The sequence below is a fragment of the Lutzomyia longipalpis genome, chromosome 2 (genome assembly GCF_024334085.1).
Source record: "Lutzomyia longipalpis isolate SR_M1_2022 chromosome 2, ASM2433408v1".
Classification (NCBI taxonomy): Eukaryota; Metazoa; Arthropoda; class Insecta; order Diptera; family Psychodidae; genus Lutzomyia; species Lutzomyia longipalpis.
Window position 1 is genome coordinate 7,938,828 of NC_074708.1, and position 18,381 is coordinate 7,957,208.

An 18,381-nucleotide genomic window follows, 5' to 3' on the forward strand; every position below is an offset into this window, starting at 1 on the left:
TAACTTTAGGTTAAACATTGTAGCAGAAATCTTGTAAAGAATCCTGCTTGAGGATTTTTCTTTATATATAAAATGTAGGTAATTGAGAGGAAAAGTCTTGTTCTTGGAACATGATCAGTTTTCTTTCTTATTTTTAATTGTTGCAGGGCATTGTTGAAGACTTTAGTGAGATGGAAAAGTACTGGGAAAACTAAGAATTTTCCTTTTAAAGATGAAGAAATCTCGGAATTTTCTTTTTTATATATTTGCAGCTTAATTTATGATTAAAAAATTAAAGAAAATCGCCTAAAATACTTTTACAGACCCGAAAAAGAAGTCAAGAATCTCCGAAACTTCAAGATAAATTAACAAATCAGTTTAGAAGAAAGTTGGAATGAGCCTCAATCTCAATCACCTTTTTCCCTTTTTCCTTCAATAATAAACAATATGAGTTTTCCTTCACGTTCCCTAATCATTTATTTCAATTCACTCTCCAACCAATGATAAATGCTCAACTCTTAAGAAGAAGAATCTCTCTTGAGAGTTCATTGTTAGGAAGTTGCGAATTGAATACCAATTGTGGTCTTTTATTTTTGCACACGAATAGGCATCCAAAGCCATTGAATGAAGCTGACGTGTAGGATGACGAGATGATATTGTTAGTAGTTCCATCCATTTGGATATTATAAGCTTAGAATCCTTCGCCGTATACTCCCCCATTAATCCGGATTAAATTGGGGCGTATTTTCCTTTGAAATTGACTTCATATGGAAATGTTGTTGAAAAATTTGTAAAAGCTCAAATTTCGATAGAAAACACATAAAGCTCTTCATCTCGCCTCTAATCCTATGTATTTGAGGTTGAAATATGAGATTTCTTGTTTACATGGAATTTTTCCCATCAAAGTGACTTATTGAGAGCATTCTCGGAAGAACCTTTGTAGGAAAATTTTGGAAATGAAAACAGGAAGCTTTTACTCAAAATTTTCTTTCTAAATAATGACAGAAAATTAAGAAATCTCCTTTAGGAAAATTATGATTAAAATGAATTATTTTAATAATTTTCAATGAAAACATGGGAAAATCTGGGTTAAAAGATATTCTAATTTAAAAAGATAATGCTGAAATAGCTTAATCCTTTAGGTGTCCCTTAAATTGAGCTTTGTATTAAAATCCTTCCAATGTGTTTTCCTGGAAAAATTCCTTAGAAAAGTTTTCTCTTTATTGCACAATCCACAAGAAAGCTCAATACAGAAGAGAGCTTTTCTATTCACATAATGCACCGTAATTTCCTTATTTTCCGCTGTATTCTTGACATGAAAATTTGATTACTTAATTGCAGTCAGTAATTGATTTAGTCTGCAAAATATCTTCATTATGCACGAGCAATTAAAAGTTATTTAGTTTGCTCATGTCTTTTGTGCCAGGTGATTGGTTATTTCTGATAGAGCAATGAATCAATAGTGATTAATTTATTTATTATTATTTCCTACACATTCAAATTTGTTCAAATTGATGCTGAAAATGGATAGAGAGACGAAGAAAGTATTTTGGAAAATTGTCACGAAGTGGGTGAAAGTATAATTCTATGGAATAAATTGAATAAATGTGATTTGAATGTTCAATTAAATGATTATTGTTACAGGTAAGGAAGCACGTGCTATTATGCATTAAATGACTTCTTTATTCAATTCATTGACAATTTTTCTGCGATTATTGCTTCATTTTTATTTAACCGGCCGCATTGTTGCGGTGCATTGGAAAGCACCGGATCTAACTGAATTTCGCATTAATTTTAAATTCAAAATATTCTATTTTATTCCAACATCGCGCGGGGACTTGCGCACAACGCACCGCCCAAAGACAGGCAGCATAAAAACATCGAGCTTTTCTTGCAATTGATGTTTTGTACGTCAGGAGAATGACAAATCAGAAGAAAAAAAAGAAAATAATTCGCAGAGGTTGATTTTTGCAAATCTTGTGCTATATATTTTTTTAAAATTCTAATTTATATATTTAAAAAAAAAACTCTTGCAACGTTTAAGACTAAAAGGACATTATTTCTCTTTTAATTTATTAAACTTGCCTGATTTGTTTGTGTGTCGTTTTACTTGAGAATATATTTTTTCCTAAACGTAACATTCTTTAGAGACGTGAAAATTTTCTATATATACTAGATTTTCACATTATTTTAGAGGTTAGTTCATGAAAATGTAGAAAATTTCCATTGAGGAAAATTTTTTTGCAGAATAATCTACATTTTTTCCATCAAACTTTCACTCTACTTTTCACGTTTTTTTTGTGTTTCAATCTTGTTCTTTTTAGATAGACTTTTCGCAACAAGCATAGCAAGAAAGTTGTTTTTATAGAAGTTTTTTTTGTTCGACTGTTTTTTTTCTGGAAGAAATGGAATCGTCAAAAAATGAATCACTTTCAACACAGAAATACTATAGAAAAGCAGCTCATAGGTAAGCGAGAAAAATTAATTCAAATTAATCAAATTTTCCTTTTTTCTTTATTTCTGTGTGAAAATAAATTTGAAATTTGACCCCGATTGTGGGGCACCCCATCGAGCATGGGCGGATGCTCGGATTTGTCGCAATCACGAGAGAGTTTAGCCTTGACCTCGAAACGTCACGACGTGAGAAAAAAATCTCAATGCAATTTTCAATCAAAACATGTTTTTCGTGCGAGAAAGATGCACGAAGACCTCTCTCTGTATGTGCTTTTGGTGGCTTTTGTAAATACATAAATAAGCGGAAAAGTGCCACGGAAAAATTCATTTGGAGCAATACATAATGGGAGCATGTGCAAACATCCAATGCCCCAGCGCTGATAACCTCCCCAAGAATGGGAGCCCCAGTTGAGAGTTGAGGAAAACTATATTACAAAAACATTAAGCCAGATAAAGGGTTGTGCGGCATTGTCTACCAAAGATTACCTTTTCTTTTATTTTCTACATTTTTTTTTAATTTTTTTTAAATTTTAATTTCTGTGAAAATTATTTTTTTTTTGTTTTAAAGAAAACTATGAGATTTTTTTATTTTTTAGAACAAAAATTCTAATAAGAAAAATTGTTAAAGAAAATGAGTTAATTTTTTGATATTGATATTGTTTTATTTATATTTTTTGTGCAGTTTATTTTGCAATTATTTTAAAAGAAAAAAGTTTATGATTATCATTCTAATTTTAAAATAAATACAGAATAGATTACATCACCATGTCCAAGAATAAAAAGCCTAACTCAAAAACTTAAGTATAACTCTTACATTTTTCGAATATCTGGTATTTTCTTCACTGAATAAATTATAAGAACTAATAAGGATAATCCTCGGTCTCCCTATTTAGGCTATCCTTCCCTAAACGCGTTCAGCGCTCAGCTCCTTCTAACCCCTTGTTCAAAATCAAAAAATCATCATTGATTACCCAAAATTGTAGACAATTCCAAGTAAAAAATACCCATAAATGGAGCTGTGGAGCTACTAAGGCACAAGCTAAAGAATAAGATGAAAATGTGCTAAATGATCGATAATGTGACTTGCTAGAAAATCAATTGAATGCCCATAAAATCGTTAGTTCTATCTGAGCTTTTCACGGACAAGCACACGCTCTCTCATTGTAAATCTCCCAAGTTGCCACGTGTGTTGAATTTCCCTTAATTTTCCGTTGTTAAGTGATAAAAAATGCCAGAACTTTCTCAGGATGCATTTGAGACTCTCTACCCCGTTCTCGATTGTAGGCGTCCCTCCACTGAGAGGGGTCCTCGGAGTTGGGATACATCTCCGAAGGCAATTGGATATAAGCGTGAGCACAACAGAAGGTACTTTTGAGCTATGTGTGAGTTAGTAAATCACTAAATCCCACCACAACTCTTCCATTTGGTATATTTTCAACAATTTAACTTATTGGCATTACTCCGCTCTCTGTGGTTGCCATTCAACGTTGAGAGCTGTGTGTGCACTGATCAAGAAAGAAAATTCACTCGCAGTGTGAAAAAATATATTTTCAATTTGTCTGTTCCCCCCTCCCCCTGTGGGTCTCATTTTTGGGTTTTCATGGTGTGTGCCAGTGACGGTCAGAGACAATTTTTAATAATAGAGTCTTCATAGCTCTGAGGCATTATACATTCAATATTTCCTCCACTTTGCCTCTCCAAATCAACGCATTTTCCTTCAGTTCCTCTCAAACCAGGCTTGTGATTTGACCGAAGAGCGCCCAAAAAAAATTTTTTTAAGTGAAAGTGAATTTTCTTTAAATCTCCAGGAAGAATTTTTGAATAAAATATTTGAAAAAAATTCTCAAAGAAAAATTTAATCTTGTGGCAAACAGTGGCACAAAGACAGCAATTTATCTTCAATTTTCCACGCAAATTATTACTTTATTATTTACTCAACTTTATACTCCTCAAACCCAAATTAAATGTGTGTTTGACTGTGAAGTTATTTCCAACAAAGACTCTATATTTTGTGCATAAACAAGACAAAGGTGCTATATAAAGGCTATAAAATGCGGTGCTTCCTCTCAAAAGACATTCTTCTAATTTTTCCATTTTATTAAAAAAAGAAAGAAAGAAAAATTTAATTTCAAACCAATTTAATTAATTAGTTTAACACGAAAAAAAAAGAAATTGAACTTTTTGTGTGTTTGATACGTTACCTGTATAAATATATATTTTTTGTAATTAAATTAGAAAGTTTATTGTTGTTTTGTAAAATTTCGTAGAGAGACATTAGAGTACGTAATAGCAAGTAGCCAAGATGAGGGAAGATGAAATATATCATTTTGATTATTTAAGCAGTGGTGATGGTTTTTGTGAAATATACAGTGAAGATTTTCTCAATAATTCACACAGCACTTGTGAAATGATCTCTGACAAGTGAGTCTCTTATCAAATCTCCTCAAACTTTTTTTTCCTTTTATTTCTCTCTTCATTATCATTCAAAAAATGCTGCTTCAATGAAATATTTCATAATGCTTTAATAAATTTACATTGAGCTTCTCCCTCCGCGCTGATTTGTCCAGGCGCGCTTTTGGTGTGCTGAGCAAATCACCGCGATGATTTTTATTTAAATAAAATGCGATCTTGAAAATTTCTCTACGTGCTATTTTGAAGTTTGAAAAAAAATCATCTCTCGTAAAACACGAATGTCAACATTTTTTTAATCGACGATGAGTAACAGCCAAAAAGTCTATTTATACCAATTAAAATTTTGACTCTAAAACCACCATCAGGTGATTGGATGCAATTAAAGTTTTGAGAAATTTATTCAACATCATATACATATTTATTTTTCTTAGGCGAATTTTCTTAAAGAATTTCTTAAACCTTCTTTAACAAGGGATGGGATTTAATCTGTTGAAACTTTTGATTAACTCCACGAGTTTCTATATTCTTGTGGCTATTCGATCTCTTACTTTTGAATTGATTCCTTTAAATTAAAGGAAAATCAGTTAGAAATGGTTAAAGATCCAAAAGAAAAGGTTAGAATTAAAAATTTAATGAGGGTAGCTCTATTTTCCAGCTTTCCAGTGACCATTTTACTTTCTTTTAAAAATTTTAAAGAAATTAAAAAATATCTTTTAAATAAAATTTTGATCAACTTTTATAAAACAACTAAATAATATTTAAATGTGTTTAAAATATTTGTCAAAGCTGAGTTTTTTTTTCACTAATTCTAAAACTAATTTTTTTTTTAACTTTTTATCAGTTTAAATCATTTTTTGAAAAAAAAAACTTTATGGCAAACATTCAGGGATTTTTAATTTTTTTAGTTTCTTAAGATTCTGAATTTATTTAAAAGTTAAGCTTAGAAATTACTTTAAGAAGAAAATTTCTCTGATATTTTTCTTGTATTACATACAGTATTTAAAAGCTCCTAAATGCTTCTATTTAAATCTGCAAAAAAAATTATAGAATTTTTTTCCGATTCCACGCCAAATGAAAAATCATAACAATATTCACTCGGCATTGAAAAGAGCTTTCATGAGCTTTCATAATCACCGGCTAATCAATACGGATTTCAAAGAAACCTATGACGTTTTCTTCTTTAACTCGTGAGAAATTAAAGCTCGTAAAAGCTCAAGGTTACAAAAATCAATAAAAAGGAATTTCTTTTCCATCTCATTAAATTAAGAAAGCTTTCCATGTGGCTTTTTCTTTACATAGCTTAATGAAAACATATTTTGATGAATTTACATTTAAGCTAAAGCTACTAAAGCATTCTCAAGACTTAAAGTAAAGCCAAAGCGTGGTGCCTACATGTTGCAAATTAAGACATTGAAATGTGTGACAGAAGAATAACTTCCGAAAACATTGGAAGCTTTTCAAGCGTTTTCAAAAGGGCATGAAGCTTCTTTTAAGTAGCCACTTAAATGAGCATTTTATATACTTTTAACTGTCTGAGTGAGTGAAGTATTTTCCCAACAAGTCAAAATATTGGCAAAAATATACCTTGATTGCCCTATTCGTGTTGCTTCTACTATACGGCTTTTAAGTCATATAACTTCCGAAACACTGAAAGTGTTGGGCATGAAAATGAGGAATTCGCATGTTGATTATTTTTACCCGCGCGCGAGATGCCCACGTGAAGTGAACTCACAGCGCGATTTATTTATGCATTGTGACCTTCGTAGTTGAAGTTCAACGCAAAATTTAAACACGATTTGTGTGAGATTTTTTTTTCCGGGGTTGAGCATGGGAGCACCTCCTTCTTCGATAACATGCGGAGAGGGTGCAAAGAGTTGATTTATTGACCCCACAATCATTTTCCCCCCAATATATGGCTTATCATACGACGACGGGGCGACTCTTCCGATGGGGCCTGGGATGGAGATTGGAGGAGAAATGCTCTCATTAATTTGTTTATTGGCCCGATAAGGGGGGTTTATTTGGAATCACCAGTAAATATTGTGACTAAATTTACATTTACTGGGTCATCCGACAGGGCAAGAAGGTGAAAGGATTGATGGGAAAACAAATAAAGGAATATTTTTAGATTTGACGGAATATTGATTAAATATTCTCAATTTATTCAGCTTTTGTTGAAAATATTCTTTTATAAAATAAAATTTAGAACAAAATTTAATTTTTCAAAATTACTCAATCAATTCCAAGTAATTAGCATTAAGGAATAGTTTTTCGAGACCTTCACGAACATTAATTTTGGCACCTTTCACTGCAGACCTTTTTTTATTTCATCAAAATGTATTCTTCGGGGTCAAATAGTTATTTTTATTTTTTACTAGAAGCAAGAATTGATTCTTAATAGTTTATTTTTAGCCGAAGAAAACAATTAATGATGATTCTTGGCCAATTGACACGTGCTAATTCTGAATTTGTTGTCATTTTCAAAATATCTTTAACCATTTTCACGTGCAGGTGATTTTATCAATCCCTTGCGCGTGGGGCTAAAATGATCAGGAAGAATTTAAAGACTTTTCGCGCCAAATTTCCTTAATAAATTTTTATTCTTCGACAGAATGAATAATTTAAATTAAATTTTTTTTGTTCCAAATCTGGGTTAAATTCTGCAGTTCGATCGCCACAAAAGGGTTAAAGAAAACCAATAAAATTCATATCTTCCCCATTTGATCCCGGATCATCCCTCCTCCGCAACATTGTGCGGTCGAGTTCAAGAACAACTGACCTCAAAGACTTATTTTAACCCGAAAAAATTATGTTTCTTTTGCCTAATCAATATTTTCATTCCTTAATATCATTTTCTGATTCTCTCCAAAATATTTTGATGAAAATTTTCCACATAAAAACCAACAAAGAGCGGCACAGCTCATCATCTCATCCAAATAGGTTATTACCAACTCATTTAGCCCCCCACAGAAGCCACTTCGAGAGAATATTGTGGAATTTTTGTGGAAACAAATAATCAGGGTAAAGATTATAAATTTTCTACGGAAGATTTTTCATACAATATATTGGCTCGAAGTGAATTTTTTCTTATCTTCCACTCATTCAATTTATATACACTGACTGACTTATCTGGTATCTCGGTTGTTATTGTATTTGAACTGCTTAAATACAATTTGTGGAGCACAGAATCACATCGCTTCAAGTCGATGCCGCCAAATAGTCGACTTCCGCTCCAGAGGCCGGTTTATTTAAAAACCAAAAAAAGAAACTATTTAAAGGCTTCAATTCACTTTATACAAACACATCTCTTTTCTTAACCACCTCAAGCAGCCAATAAAGATTTTTTTTGCACAATAAACTCACTCAATTCAAGAAGTTTTGCCTTGAGGAAGTGATCTCTGGTAAAATATCGAATTTTCTCATTCTCTCCAACAGAATATTCGTAAATCGATCGCTCCACTTGGAGAATATCAAATTCTATGGCTTCGACATGGACTACACGCTGGCGGAGTACAAATCCCCGCAGTACGAACAGCTTGGGTTTGATCTCGTGAAGGAACGTTTAGTCAATATGGGGTACCCAAATGAAATTCAGCAATTTGAATATGATCCATCATTTCCAATTAGAGGACTCTGGTTCGACACACTCTACGGGAATTTGCTCAAAGTGGATGCCTACGGAAATATTTTAGTCTGCGTACATGGCTTTGAATTTCTCAAGCAGTAAGTACCTTAATTATTTTAAGTAATACAGTGAGAGAGAGAAACTTTTAATCTAAACAACTTTTGAAAAAAAAAACCATCTCTTTTGGAGGAAAAACTTGTTCCTCCTCCGCTACACACCACAGATTATTTATTCGTGGTTTACACAATTTATTGAGCTATTTTTCTGCTGCTGCAAATAACTTTTTGAAAGCACATATAAATCAACTAATATAGATACTCAACGTGAGTACCTACTTGAGATATAAATTATTTAGAAAAAAAATTCCTCTTGCTTCATCTTGGGAGCTTTTTAGAGCAATTTCTGCGATTGATATGATTCTTCTTTGATAGAAAATATATATAAAGAAATTACTCAAAAAGCTTTGAAAAGCTCCCAAAAAGCTCTTAATGCGATGAATATTTATTCAAACACTTAAAGAAATCAAATTCAGAGCAAACAATTAACTAAATTTGATTTTGTCTCAATTTCAGTTCCCAAGTTTATGATTTCTACCCAAATAAATTCCTCAAGTTGGACGAATCTCGCGTCTATGTGCTCAATACGCTTTTCAACTTGCCCGAAACATATTTGCTGGCATGCCTCGTGGACTTCTTCACCAACTCAAAGGAGTACACGCGAGAGAAGAATGGGGTACGGTGTGGGCAGCTCTTTATGTCCTACAAATCCATCTTCCAGGACGTTCGAGGAGCCGTGGATTGGGTTCACATTCAGGGAGATCTCAAAACACGCACCATTGAGGTAAATGATGAAAATTTCAAGAAGAAAATTTCATGGGAAAAAACGATCTTGAAAGGGATTTCTTGAAAAGAGTGTCTTAAAGAAAAAAATTGAAGGGACTTAAAGAATGATTCCTTAAAAAATGTATTGAAGAATAAATCTTCATTAGGATCCTCCAGAGTAGTTTGAGTGTAGAAGTTTTGCGACGAGATCTTCTTAAAATTAAAAATATAACATGGAAAAAGCTTTTTAAAATTATTACCTATTTCTTTAAAAAAAAAACAAATATTTTAAAAATCTAAGAAATTAAAAAAAATCTTTTGAATTTCTCAAAAAAAATAAAGAAAACCTTATACAGTGGGACCCCAGTACAACGACCACTCGGATGTACTCTTCACACTCATTATTTTTAATGCGCGAGAGTAGTATAACCAAGCGGTCGTTGTACTGGGGTCCCACTGTAAAGGATTTTTTTTTTAATTTCTAATTTGTAAGAATCTCTGAATCATTTTTTTTTATTATTTACTTTTTATTCATTATTCTTTTAAGTAAATTCTTATTAAGTAATTCTTGCGAATTCAAAGAAAAGCTATTAAAATTCTTAATGCAAAGCTCACAAAAATCGAATGAAAAAAATTATGAAAATTTATTGATGCAAAGCTAGCGAAAAAAAATACTTCTGAATATAATTCTTAAATAATTTTTTTAAATATGTAAACGTTTTACAAAAATTTTGTGAAACACGATAAAAAAGATTTCTTGAAGAAATTTTTTAAGAATAAATAAGAAAAACATTTGAAGAGAAGTCAATGAAAAGAATTTTTCAAAAAGGAGATCTTTAAAAAATCATGAGATCCAAAAATATTTAAAAAAAAAATTAAAATAAATCTTTAGAAAGTATATCCAATACACCAAAGAAAACATTCTGTTAGAAAATTCTATTGAAAACATTACTCAAAGAAAACTTCATCAAGAACATTTCAGAACATTTTTCAAAAGTTTCCTGAAGAGAATTTCTAAAAAAAATATTTCATCAAGATCATCTCTTAAAGATGAATGTTTCTGATTAAAATATACCAAAGAAATTATTTTAAGAACTTTCTTGAATAAATTTTATTAACAAATTGTCTTACTGAAAGTTTTTTTTGTAAATGAAGTTAAGGATGATTTCTAAAAAAAAGTTAATCCCATTTTTCCCTCCCTCTGCAGAACTTGGAGTACTACGTGAAGAAGGACCCTCGTCTTCCGATGGTACTTTCGCGAATCCGCGAGAGTGGTTCGAAGATCTTTCTGCTCACAAACAGCGACTTCAAGTTCACGGACAACATCATGACGTACCTCTTTGACTTTCCGCATGGCGCAAAAATGGATGAGCCCCATCGAAACTGGCGGACATATTTTGATTTAATTGTCGTTGATGCGGGGAAGCCTCTTTTCTTCGGCGAGGGCACCATCTTGAGGCAGGTGGACACCAGCACTGGGGCCCTGCGTGTGGGCAAGCACATGGGCCCGCTGCAGATGGAGCACGTTTACTCCGGTGGCTCATGCGACGTCTTCACATCCCTCATGGGAGCCAAGGGGAAGGATGTCCTGTACATAGGTGACCACATCTTTGGTGATATACTCAAGAGTAAGAAAATTCGCGGCTGGAGGACCTTCCTCATTGTACCGGAACTCGTGCAGGAGCTCCACGTGTGGACGGATAAATGCCAATTGTTTGCCGAACTGCAACAGTTGGACATCATGTTGGGCGACATGTACAAGAATATGGATTCGAGTGCAAAGGAAAAGCCAGATATATCCAAAGTGAGGGCCTCCATACGCGATGTGACGCACAAAATGGACTTGGCGTACGGCATGATGGGCTCCCTGTTCCGTTCGGGATCCCGCCAGACGTTCTTCTCTAGTCAAGTTGTCAGATACGCCGATCTGTATGCCGCCAGCTTCCTCAATCTCATCTACTACCCCTTCTCCTACATGTTCCGAGCACCGGCTATGCTCCTTCCGCACGAATCTACTGTAGCGCACGAACAACGATTCATCATGGATAAGCCAATGATATCCAGAACCAGGTCTAAAATTGAGATGATCGGTTTTGACGGGGAAACTCCGGATGTTCTCAATCAGATCGACACCAATGCAGACTTCAAGGTAAGTTCTAACTTTTTTTTTTCTCCGAAGAAAATCCTTCTCAAAAATTCTTTTCTTCTTCTTCTTCTTCCCCAACAACAGCTCTCTGGACTCAACGATGAGGCAACAGTTCCGCACACTCGTCCCGAAACTCCACGTTCAGTCACTCACAATCACGACGAGGACTTCACGGATGAGGAGAGCGACAGCAATAAAGGGCAATAGAGAGCACCAAATTTTACTTTTAGGAATGTTAACAAGATTTAAAAAAAAAAATAGGAATTGCTTCCACATTTAAAAACAAGAAAAAAAAGCTCCAATTATGAGAAATAAAGAATATATAAAATTCACTAAATAAAAATTTGAAACGCTTTGTACAAAATGAGAGAAATAGACGGAATTTTTGTGTTAGTTGAAATTTCTTCCATTTCTTTATTATATATTCTTCATTAAAAAATTCCGAATTAAGGATTAAAAGTAAAAAAAAGGTTCTGTTTTAAACTTTTTTCTCTGTATTTATTCTCTTTTTTTAGTTGGTGGATGGGAGGTTTTTTTCTTATTATTTCAGGAACAAGGGGGATTTCTCTGGCGAATATTTAATAATTTATTCCGAATATTAAGGAATAATTGTGAATTATCGAAAGGATATGGCTACAAATTGATGATTTATGAGCTTTTAGGTCTGTTTATAGGAACAAAAAGACATTTTGTGAGCTTTCTGTTGAGTTCTTTTTGGTTTATTTTCAGTTTAGTAGATGAATTTTTCGAATTCTTTTCAATATAACGTTTTTTTTTCTTCTTCAATTTTGAGCTTTTCTATCGTTTTTTGGCATTTTTTATCGCTGAATGTATTTTTTGTAGGGGAGACCGGGGTAAAAAAAAGTCAATTTGCATAAATCCTTATCTGCAGGATTCCCCAAGGACAAGAAAATTTCCTCGATAGGTCATTCTTATAGGAAATTTCCTTGCCTACAACTTTGTCTCAGACCATTTTTCTCTATCTCCACGGGAAATATGAGTTTTCGAGCTTTTCCTAAACCCTTCCGTTTCTGACTTTTTTTTAGACGCGGCGGGTAAATATAGTCACCAGTTGGCTAAATAAAGTCGGTCGAATTTTCCGACATTTCCAATGATTTTCCACCTGAGAGATTGATAGTAGTTGATAGCTAAACTTCTCACCTTTTAACCTTTGGAATGCGGAGGCCTTGGTAGTTACGTAGAATGCGAAGGTGGGGTCGTTGAACGACCCCAAAAAGAAGGCCAATTTTCTCCCAAACTATACAACCTGGAGTTGTCGGGTTAGTGCCTATAGATTCCTTATATAGTCCTCTTGCACCCTGCACCACAAATTCGCCGCCCTAAAATACTTAGAAGGAGATATTAGGGAAAAACATTTTTCAATCATTTTTCACAATTTCTTTTTGAGAAATTTGCCAAGAAACTGCAATTTTTTTTTCACTCTTCCCCACATTCCCCTAACTTCCCGCAAAGTGATAAATGGCAATATTTCTCGAATATTCTTTATTGTTTTGCACATTTACATGCTTCTAATTATGTTTTATGTTGTTTATGCTCTAAAAAATTTTCCGCAGCATGACCGTTACACCAATTTTTGAATTCCCTTCTTCTACATTTTCCTTAATAACTTTTCTTGTGGTGGTCGGATTGAGCTGAAATTTTTACACAACCTCCTCAGATAACCAAAGAACTTATTTCCAAAAGATGGGAATGGTATCTTATATATTTATGGAGGTATAACACGAAATATAGCGCTGGGGTCGTTCAACGACCCCGCTCCGCATTCCAAGGGTTAATCCGCGACAAGGAATTTCACTTTTATACGCACTAAAACAGAGAATTTTGCGATTTTCTCAAACACGTCATTTTGTAACAAATGGATAGAAAATATGTCAAAAATTTCGAAGTTCCATATGATTTACATAGGTTGACCCGATCTACCCCAAGGGGTATGTTTTGATTCAAATAATTGTACAGAAAAATCATTAAAAGTTAATGAAAAATACGCCTTGGCAACGTTTTCTGCACTAACCCAGGTAGTGAGAAAAATTATCAGATTGGAAAATTACTAAGGGAAAAGTATCGGAAAACGCGTTTTTCCCAATACGCAAAAGTTTGGGAAATGGGCCAAAAATTTATTTTCTTTTTTAACTCCTAAAGTACTGATCGCATCACCTCCAAATTACTGTCAAAAATTATAGGTTGGTAGGGCTTTCTGCCAGAATTTTTTCCGAATTTTCCGATTAATAACTTCGGAGAAATTGGCATTTGAAAATTCGAAAATGACTTTTTTTACCCCGGTCTCCCCTATATCTAAAATTAAAGATATTTTTCCAATTTATTTTTTTTTATCAAATATTCCGAATATATTGTGTACAGTTAAATTAATGACCGTGATGATTTTTGAGAGGGAAATTCGTCGGAAAAGCGGTCAAGAAAGGCAGAAGGGGCAAAAAATCTCAATTTTTCTTCAATCCAACCAAGAAAAGTTGCGTTTTTCTTGCATTTCCGATGAATTTTCCTCATATATTACTTATGTTTCATTTGATTTGGAATTCAGAACATACATAGATTTTTATTCAGATAAACACCCCCTAATTAGGAATAAAAAAACGAGAAAAAGGCAAAATTTGATTGATTTTTTTATTCTTCTCATCAACTCCTCATTACAAAATCTTATTCTTAGAAAAAAATGCTTGAAGATCATTTCCAAGACAACAAATTATTACGCAACATTCGCAATTAAACGTGCGCTCTTAGCCACGCAAGATTCAACAATAGATCATAAAAAAGGAATAAAAATAAAACATGAGATTGATCAGCTCAGAATTTTCTTTATTTTTGCCACAAAACTTAAATGCCAAACAGTCTTTATGTTGGGAATGATCTTTCTGGAAAGTCAGGAAAAGAAAATTATATTTGAGATAAGAGCTGATTTTATTCGCTGATACAACGAAGCTTGTTGTAGTGAGTCTCATCGAATGTTGAGATTGCATTGGATGATGTTACGAGCTTTACAGCATCATCGCTGAAGATGACATTCCTGAAGCCTGGTTCAAACTCCCCGAAGAGTTCGAAAACATCCTCAGTTGGGGCATTTTTGCCAAAATCTTCAGAAGCTTCGGAGAAACTATGAATGATTCCGTCCAAAATGTTGCTGTCCAGAGCATTACGAACAAAGACCTAGAAGAGGAAAAGAAATATTTGGATGTTAGGCTAGGTTAGGCCTTCCTTAGGCTAGCTTAGGAGTTCCTTTAGGGAACAGAAAACAACTTACAGCAGTCGGAAGGGTTGCTTCAAAGTTGCAATCTTTGTAATCCTGCAGAGATTTTCGGGATAAGTCTTGACAGATCAGCTCCTGATCCCCGTCATCCTTCAGATCCTTTGCCTTGACAATTTTAACCAGGCCATTGTCAGTGCTTGAAATATCCCCTGGGCAGGATTTAATGCCTCGCTTCTCATTGAAAAAGAGAGCTGCGTTAACAGCACGAGGGTCGTTGCTGTTGAAATTAAGAGTAGCCTTTTTCAGCAGATCCATCTTGATGTCCTTGTTGACAACGGCTACAAAGACATCATTAGCTTCTGAGGATTCATAAAGAACAGCACCGAGATTGTGCTTTCGGGCAATTTCATATTCCTCCGATCGAAACACAACAACATCAGCTTCGTCCTTTTGAACGGCTTCAGCGCACTCCTCAACTGACTTCAGCAAACATTGGAACTGAGGCCTGATGTACCGGGAGAAGGCTGCTTTCCTCATTACTTCGCACTTCCTCAGAGCTATGGTGTCGGATACGCAGAATCTGAACAGACAAAAAAAAATCTTTTAATCCTGTTTCGGTTAAACCTGGAAGCCCTGGAAGTTCTTACCTAGTTGTATGCTCATAAGGACCTGGCCTTGCAATAACATCCTTATACTGTGCCCTTGTTAGATGCTCTCCTGGTAGAACAGGATCATCCTTACTCACAACAACATTATCCTTCTTAACCAGCATCCTCTTGGCTAAGTCTGTATTGGAATAAGTCTTTCCTGCTTCATAGGCTTCCTTCAGGACTTCCTGAAGTTTTGCATAGCGTCCCCGTAGATCGCCATTAGCCATATAGCCCTGCCATGGACGTTGAGCCCAGGAGCAGGCACGTCCTGTTACAGGACGACGGGATCCATCTTCACAGAGGTACTCATAATCATCAGGATTAGCCGTTCCCGTAGCCGGTGCTGCAGGATTATTCCCAACAGGAAGCCCAAAGTATTTATTGACAAAAATAACTTTCGTAAAGGCTACATCTCCGCCATTTTCAACCAAGCACCGAATAGCCCCCTCATAACCGGAATATTTATCCGGGTAGTCGCATTTAGCTGGATCTTCGCAGAGAGCACACAAATTGGGGTACTTCTTCTTCAGTGATCGATTGATCTCATCATTAGGCGAATAAGTGCCAACAAGGCAAGATTGAGAGAAGAGATTCGAGAGTCCTTTGAGTTCCCGCTCAACAGCCGGAAGTGTAGGATCACTGTCAAGTTTGAAAATTCCATGCTTCCGTAGCTTCGTTATGGGTACTTTATACCCAACAGTTCGTCCATAGCCCGTGTGGCAGGACTTCTTACCCTGAAGATCATTCAGGGAGGCAATTGGGGAGCCTTTGCGAACAAGCATAATTCCTTCGTAACGGAATTCAGCTTGTGGCTCCTCCAGAGTTCGTATTTCAGAGAATACAGCAAAGTCCTGATTATTCATTTTGTACGCAACGTACATGTCTTCAGGATCAACGGCCATAAAGTCCGCTTTGCGTTTATTAACCAAATTCAGGCATTCCATTCGATCCCTTCCGGGAACGCATTCAATTGTAACATCCTCATTGGATTTGGATCCCATTAGATCCTCACAGGCCTTCTGGAGATTGTGAGGAACGCATATTTTGTCTAAAAAAAATAATTTTTAAGAAATTATTTTTAAAAAAAATTAAAGATTGTTGGTAAAATTGATTGGTAAATGTGGTAAAAATTAGTTAGGGTCCTTGACACATTTACCAAAGTTTAAATTTTTATACTTGATTTGCTCTACCATTTTTTTACGAAAGATATGCATATTTTTTACTAATTTACCAAAATTTACCAAACCTAATAACTTACCAATCAAATTAACCAAAAAATTTATGTTTAATTTTAAAATTTCTACCAATATTCAATCAACGAAAGTAAATAAGTACACTGATAGTTATTTAAGACATTAACCAGATCCATTTACCACGTTTACCAATTTTACTTCTGAAGAATTTATAATTTTTTAGTCATTTTTATACTTTTTCCTTAACATAGACTGATTTGTGTTAATTCACAGTCCCCCAATTCATCCAATGAAATTAAATATTCAGAGCAGTACTCTGCGTTGATACCACTGCTAATCGCAACTTAACAAAAAATCACCGGCTTCAGCTCATTTATAGAAAAGCAGTGGTATCAACGCAGAGTACTATTTTCTTTGGGTTTCCGGTCGTCGCCAGGGGTAGAGATTCTCGTCCAAATGAAAGACGTACTTCCCAAAGCTTTCAACCCCTATCCGGGCCTTCTTCAGTGGCTGGAAGTGGGTGAATTTCTTTATTTAACAATTAACATTCAAACAATTTTATATAACAATAATTCTTACTCGTAACAGATTCTTTGGACACGTCTAACGTCACTGACTTTTACATTACTATAGAACATCGCGAGGGAGATCTTTGATTCTATGGGGGTGGTTTTTCCTCGGTTTTAAATGAATTTTCCTACTTTTCTTGTACAATTTGTGTTAATTCTCTTTGTTTGGCGGAGAAACTATTTTTAACGGCCTCTGTCACTATGAATAATTCAATTCTCCGCTGTGTCATTTCCCCTTTCCATTTGACGTTCATTCATCGATGTGTTTCGTTGAGTTTGTCTTCCCCTCCGTCTATTTGTTGATGTTTTGTTTAGCGCGATGAGATTTGTGTAGACACTGCTGAGCCTCTCCACATCCCTCCTGGAATTCACCAGCAGGGGAAGATTCTCTTGTATGTGGAGCATCTCTGTGATCAGACGCCTTGTGTAGTGTCTTTGGGTATCCAGGATCTCCACGTCATCGAATCTGAACATATGCCCAGTGGTATGCCAATGCTTCCATAGTGCTGTTTTATTGTCCTCCTCCTGCCCATCCTGTTCGCCAGTCACTTCCGGTCCCCTGCATGATCTTTTATGTTGTGCTATTCTCATTTTTAAATATTGTTTTGTTTGACCCACGTAGCGTTTTGGGCAGTCTGCACATGGAATAGAGTACACCACACCTGACCTGGAGAGCTTTGGTACTGGGTCTTTTACGCGGGAGAAGTATCTGTTGTTCTTCCCGGACATAGAGAAGGCAACTCCACATCCCGTGGTGGATGTGATTATCTTTTTCATCTTTTCTGCCGTTCCCGGCATGTATGTGATTGGGAAGTACTGACATTGTGTGCCTCTCCTGCCGGATTCAGTGGCATTCTCCACATCCCTGTCCACGGTTTCCCGCCTCATGAGATGGTTGATCACCCTTCGTGGGAAATCATTGAGCTTCAGTATCTCCTCGATGGTGCCTGTATTGTTTACCCCCGGTTTTGTGGTCAGGGAGGTCACCCTTCTAATAAAATTTCTTGCTACATTTATGACAGTTCGTTTTGAGTGTGCGCTACTGTAATTCAGCATTCGATGGGATGCGCATGGCTTTGAGTACCAGGTAGTGTACATCTGTCCTCCCTCCATACGGTGGATTCTGAGGTCTAGATATGCCAGTGTTCCCTGCTCCTCAATCTCCATGGTGAATTGGATGCGTGTGTGGAAGGCATTGAAAATCTCCAGTATCCTGCATACATCGTCCTTGTGCACTGCGAGGAGGAGATCATCAACGTATTTTCGGATGAAATTTATCCTCAGGGGACGCTCTCCTGTGGTCAGGATT

At 35.3% G+C, this 18,381-nt stretch overlaps 3 protein-coding genes and 1 long non-coding RNA gene across 7 annotated transcripts in view; 3 read left to right on the forward strand and 1 right to left on the reverse strand.

The window, feature by feature from the left end:
- Positions 1 to 16,838, forward strand: part of LOC129788976 (dachshund homolog 2) — a 1,190,888-nt gene extending 1,174,050 nt beyond the window's left edge. Inside the window, exon 13 of the transcript XR_008750409.1 lies at positions 16,811 to 16,838. The gene's annotated coding sequence lies outside the window, so the exon portion shown is untranslated. The remainder of the gene's footprint in view (positions 1 to 16,810) is intronic.
- On the forward strand, positions 1,882 to 11,837 carry LOC129789010 (cytosolic purine 5'-nucleotidase). 4 transcript variants are annotated; one of them, XM_055825610.1, is made up of 6 exons: positions 1,882 to 2,175; positions 2,304 to 2,446; positions 8,281 to 8,568; positions 9,043 to 9,310; positions 10,499 to 11,440; positions 11,522 to 11,837. In XM_055825610.1, exons 2-6 carry the CDS (start codon positions 2,385 to 2,387, stop codon positions 11,642 to 11,644), a joined length of 1,683 nt encoding a protein of 560 aa, XP_055681585.1. In that variant the 5' UTR covers positions 1,882 to 2,175; positions 2,304 to 2,384; the 3' UTR covers positions 11,645 to 11,837. The 4 variants fall into 4 exon arrangements, with proteins under 4 accessions (XP_055681585.1, XP_055681584.1, XP_055681581.1 ...); XM_055825609.1 differs by having other exon boundaries at positions 1,915 to 2,175; positions 2,383 to 2,446; XM_055825606.1 differs by lacking the exons at positions 1,882 to 2,175; positions 2,304 to 2,446 and adding an exon at positions 3,538 to 3,798.
- The window catches only part of LOC129788990 (transferrin), a 6,373-nt gene continuing 2,243 nt past the window's right edge, over positions 14,252 to 18,381 (reverse strand). The window contains exons 2-4 of the mRNA XM_055825569.1: positions 15,308 to 16,358; positions 14,715 to 15,240; positions 14,252 to 14,620 (exon numbers count right to left, since the gene is read on the reverse strand). Coding sequence (XP_055681544.1) covers positions 14,375 to 14,620; positions 14,715 to 15,240; positions 15,308 to 16,358 — 1,823 coding nt within the window. The 3' untranslated portion in view covers positions 14,252 to 14,374. The remainder of the gene's footprint in view (positions 14,621 to 14,714; positions 15,241 to 15,307; positions 16,359 to 18,381) is intronic.
- LOC129789169 (uncharacterized) lies at positions 16,920 to 18,088 on the forward strand. The gene is made up of 2 exons (XR_008750426.1): positions 16,920 to 17,556; positions 17,695 to 18,088. It is a non-coding gene; the product is annotated as an uncharacterized LOC129789169 (long non-coding RNA).

Coding starts and splice junctions, on each gene's coding strand:
- LOC129789010 (XM_055825606.1), top strand. CDS start 3,662: ATGCCAGAACTTTCTCAGGATGCATTTGAGACTCTCTACCCCGTTCTC. Junction 3,799..8,280: donor AAGCGTGAGCACAACAGAAG/GTACTTTTGAGC, acceptor TCTCTCCAACAG/AATATTCGTAAATCGATCGC. Junction 9,311..10,498: donor TCAAAACACGCACCATTGAG/GTAAATGATGAA, acceptor CTCCCTCTGCAG/AACTTGGAGTACTACGTGAA.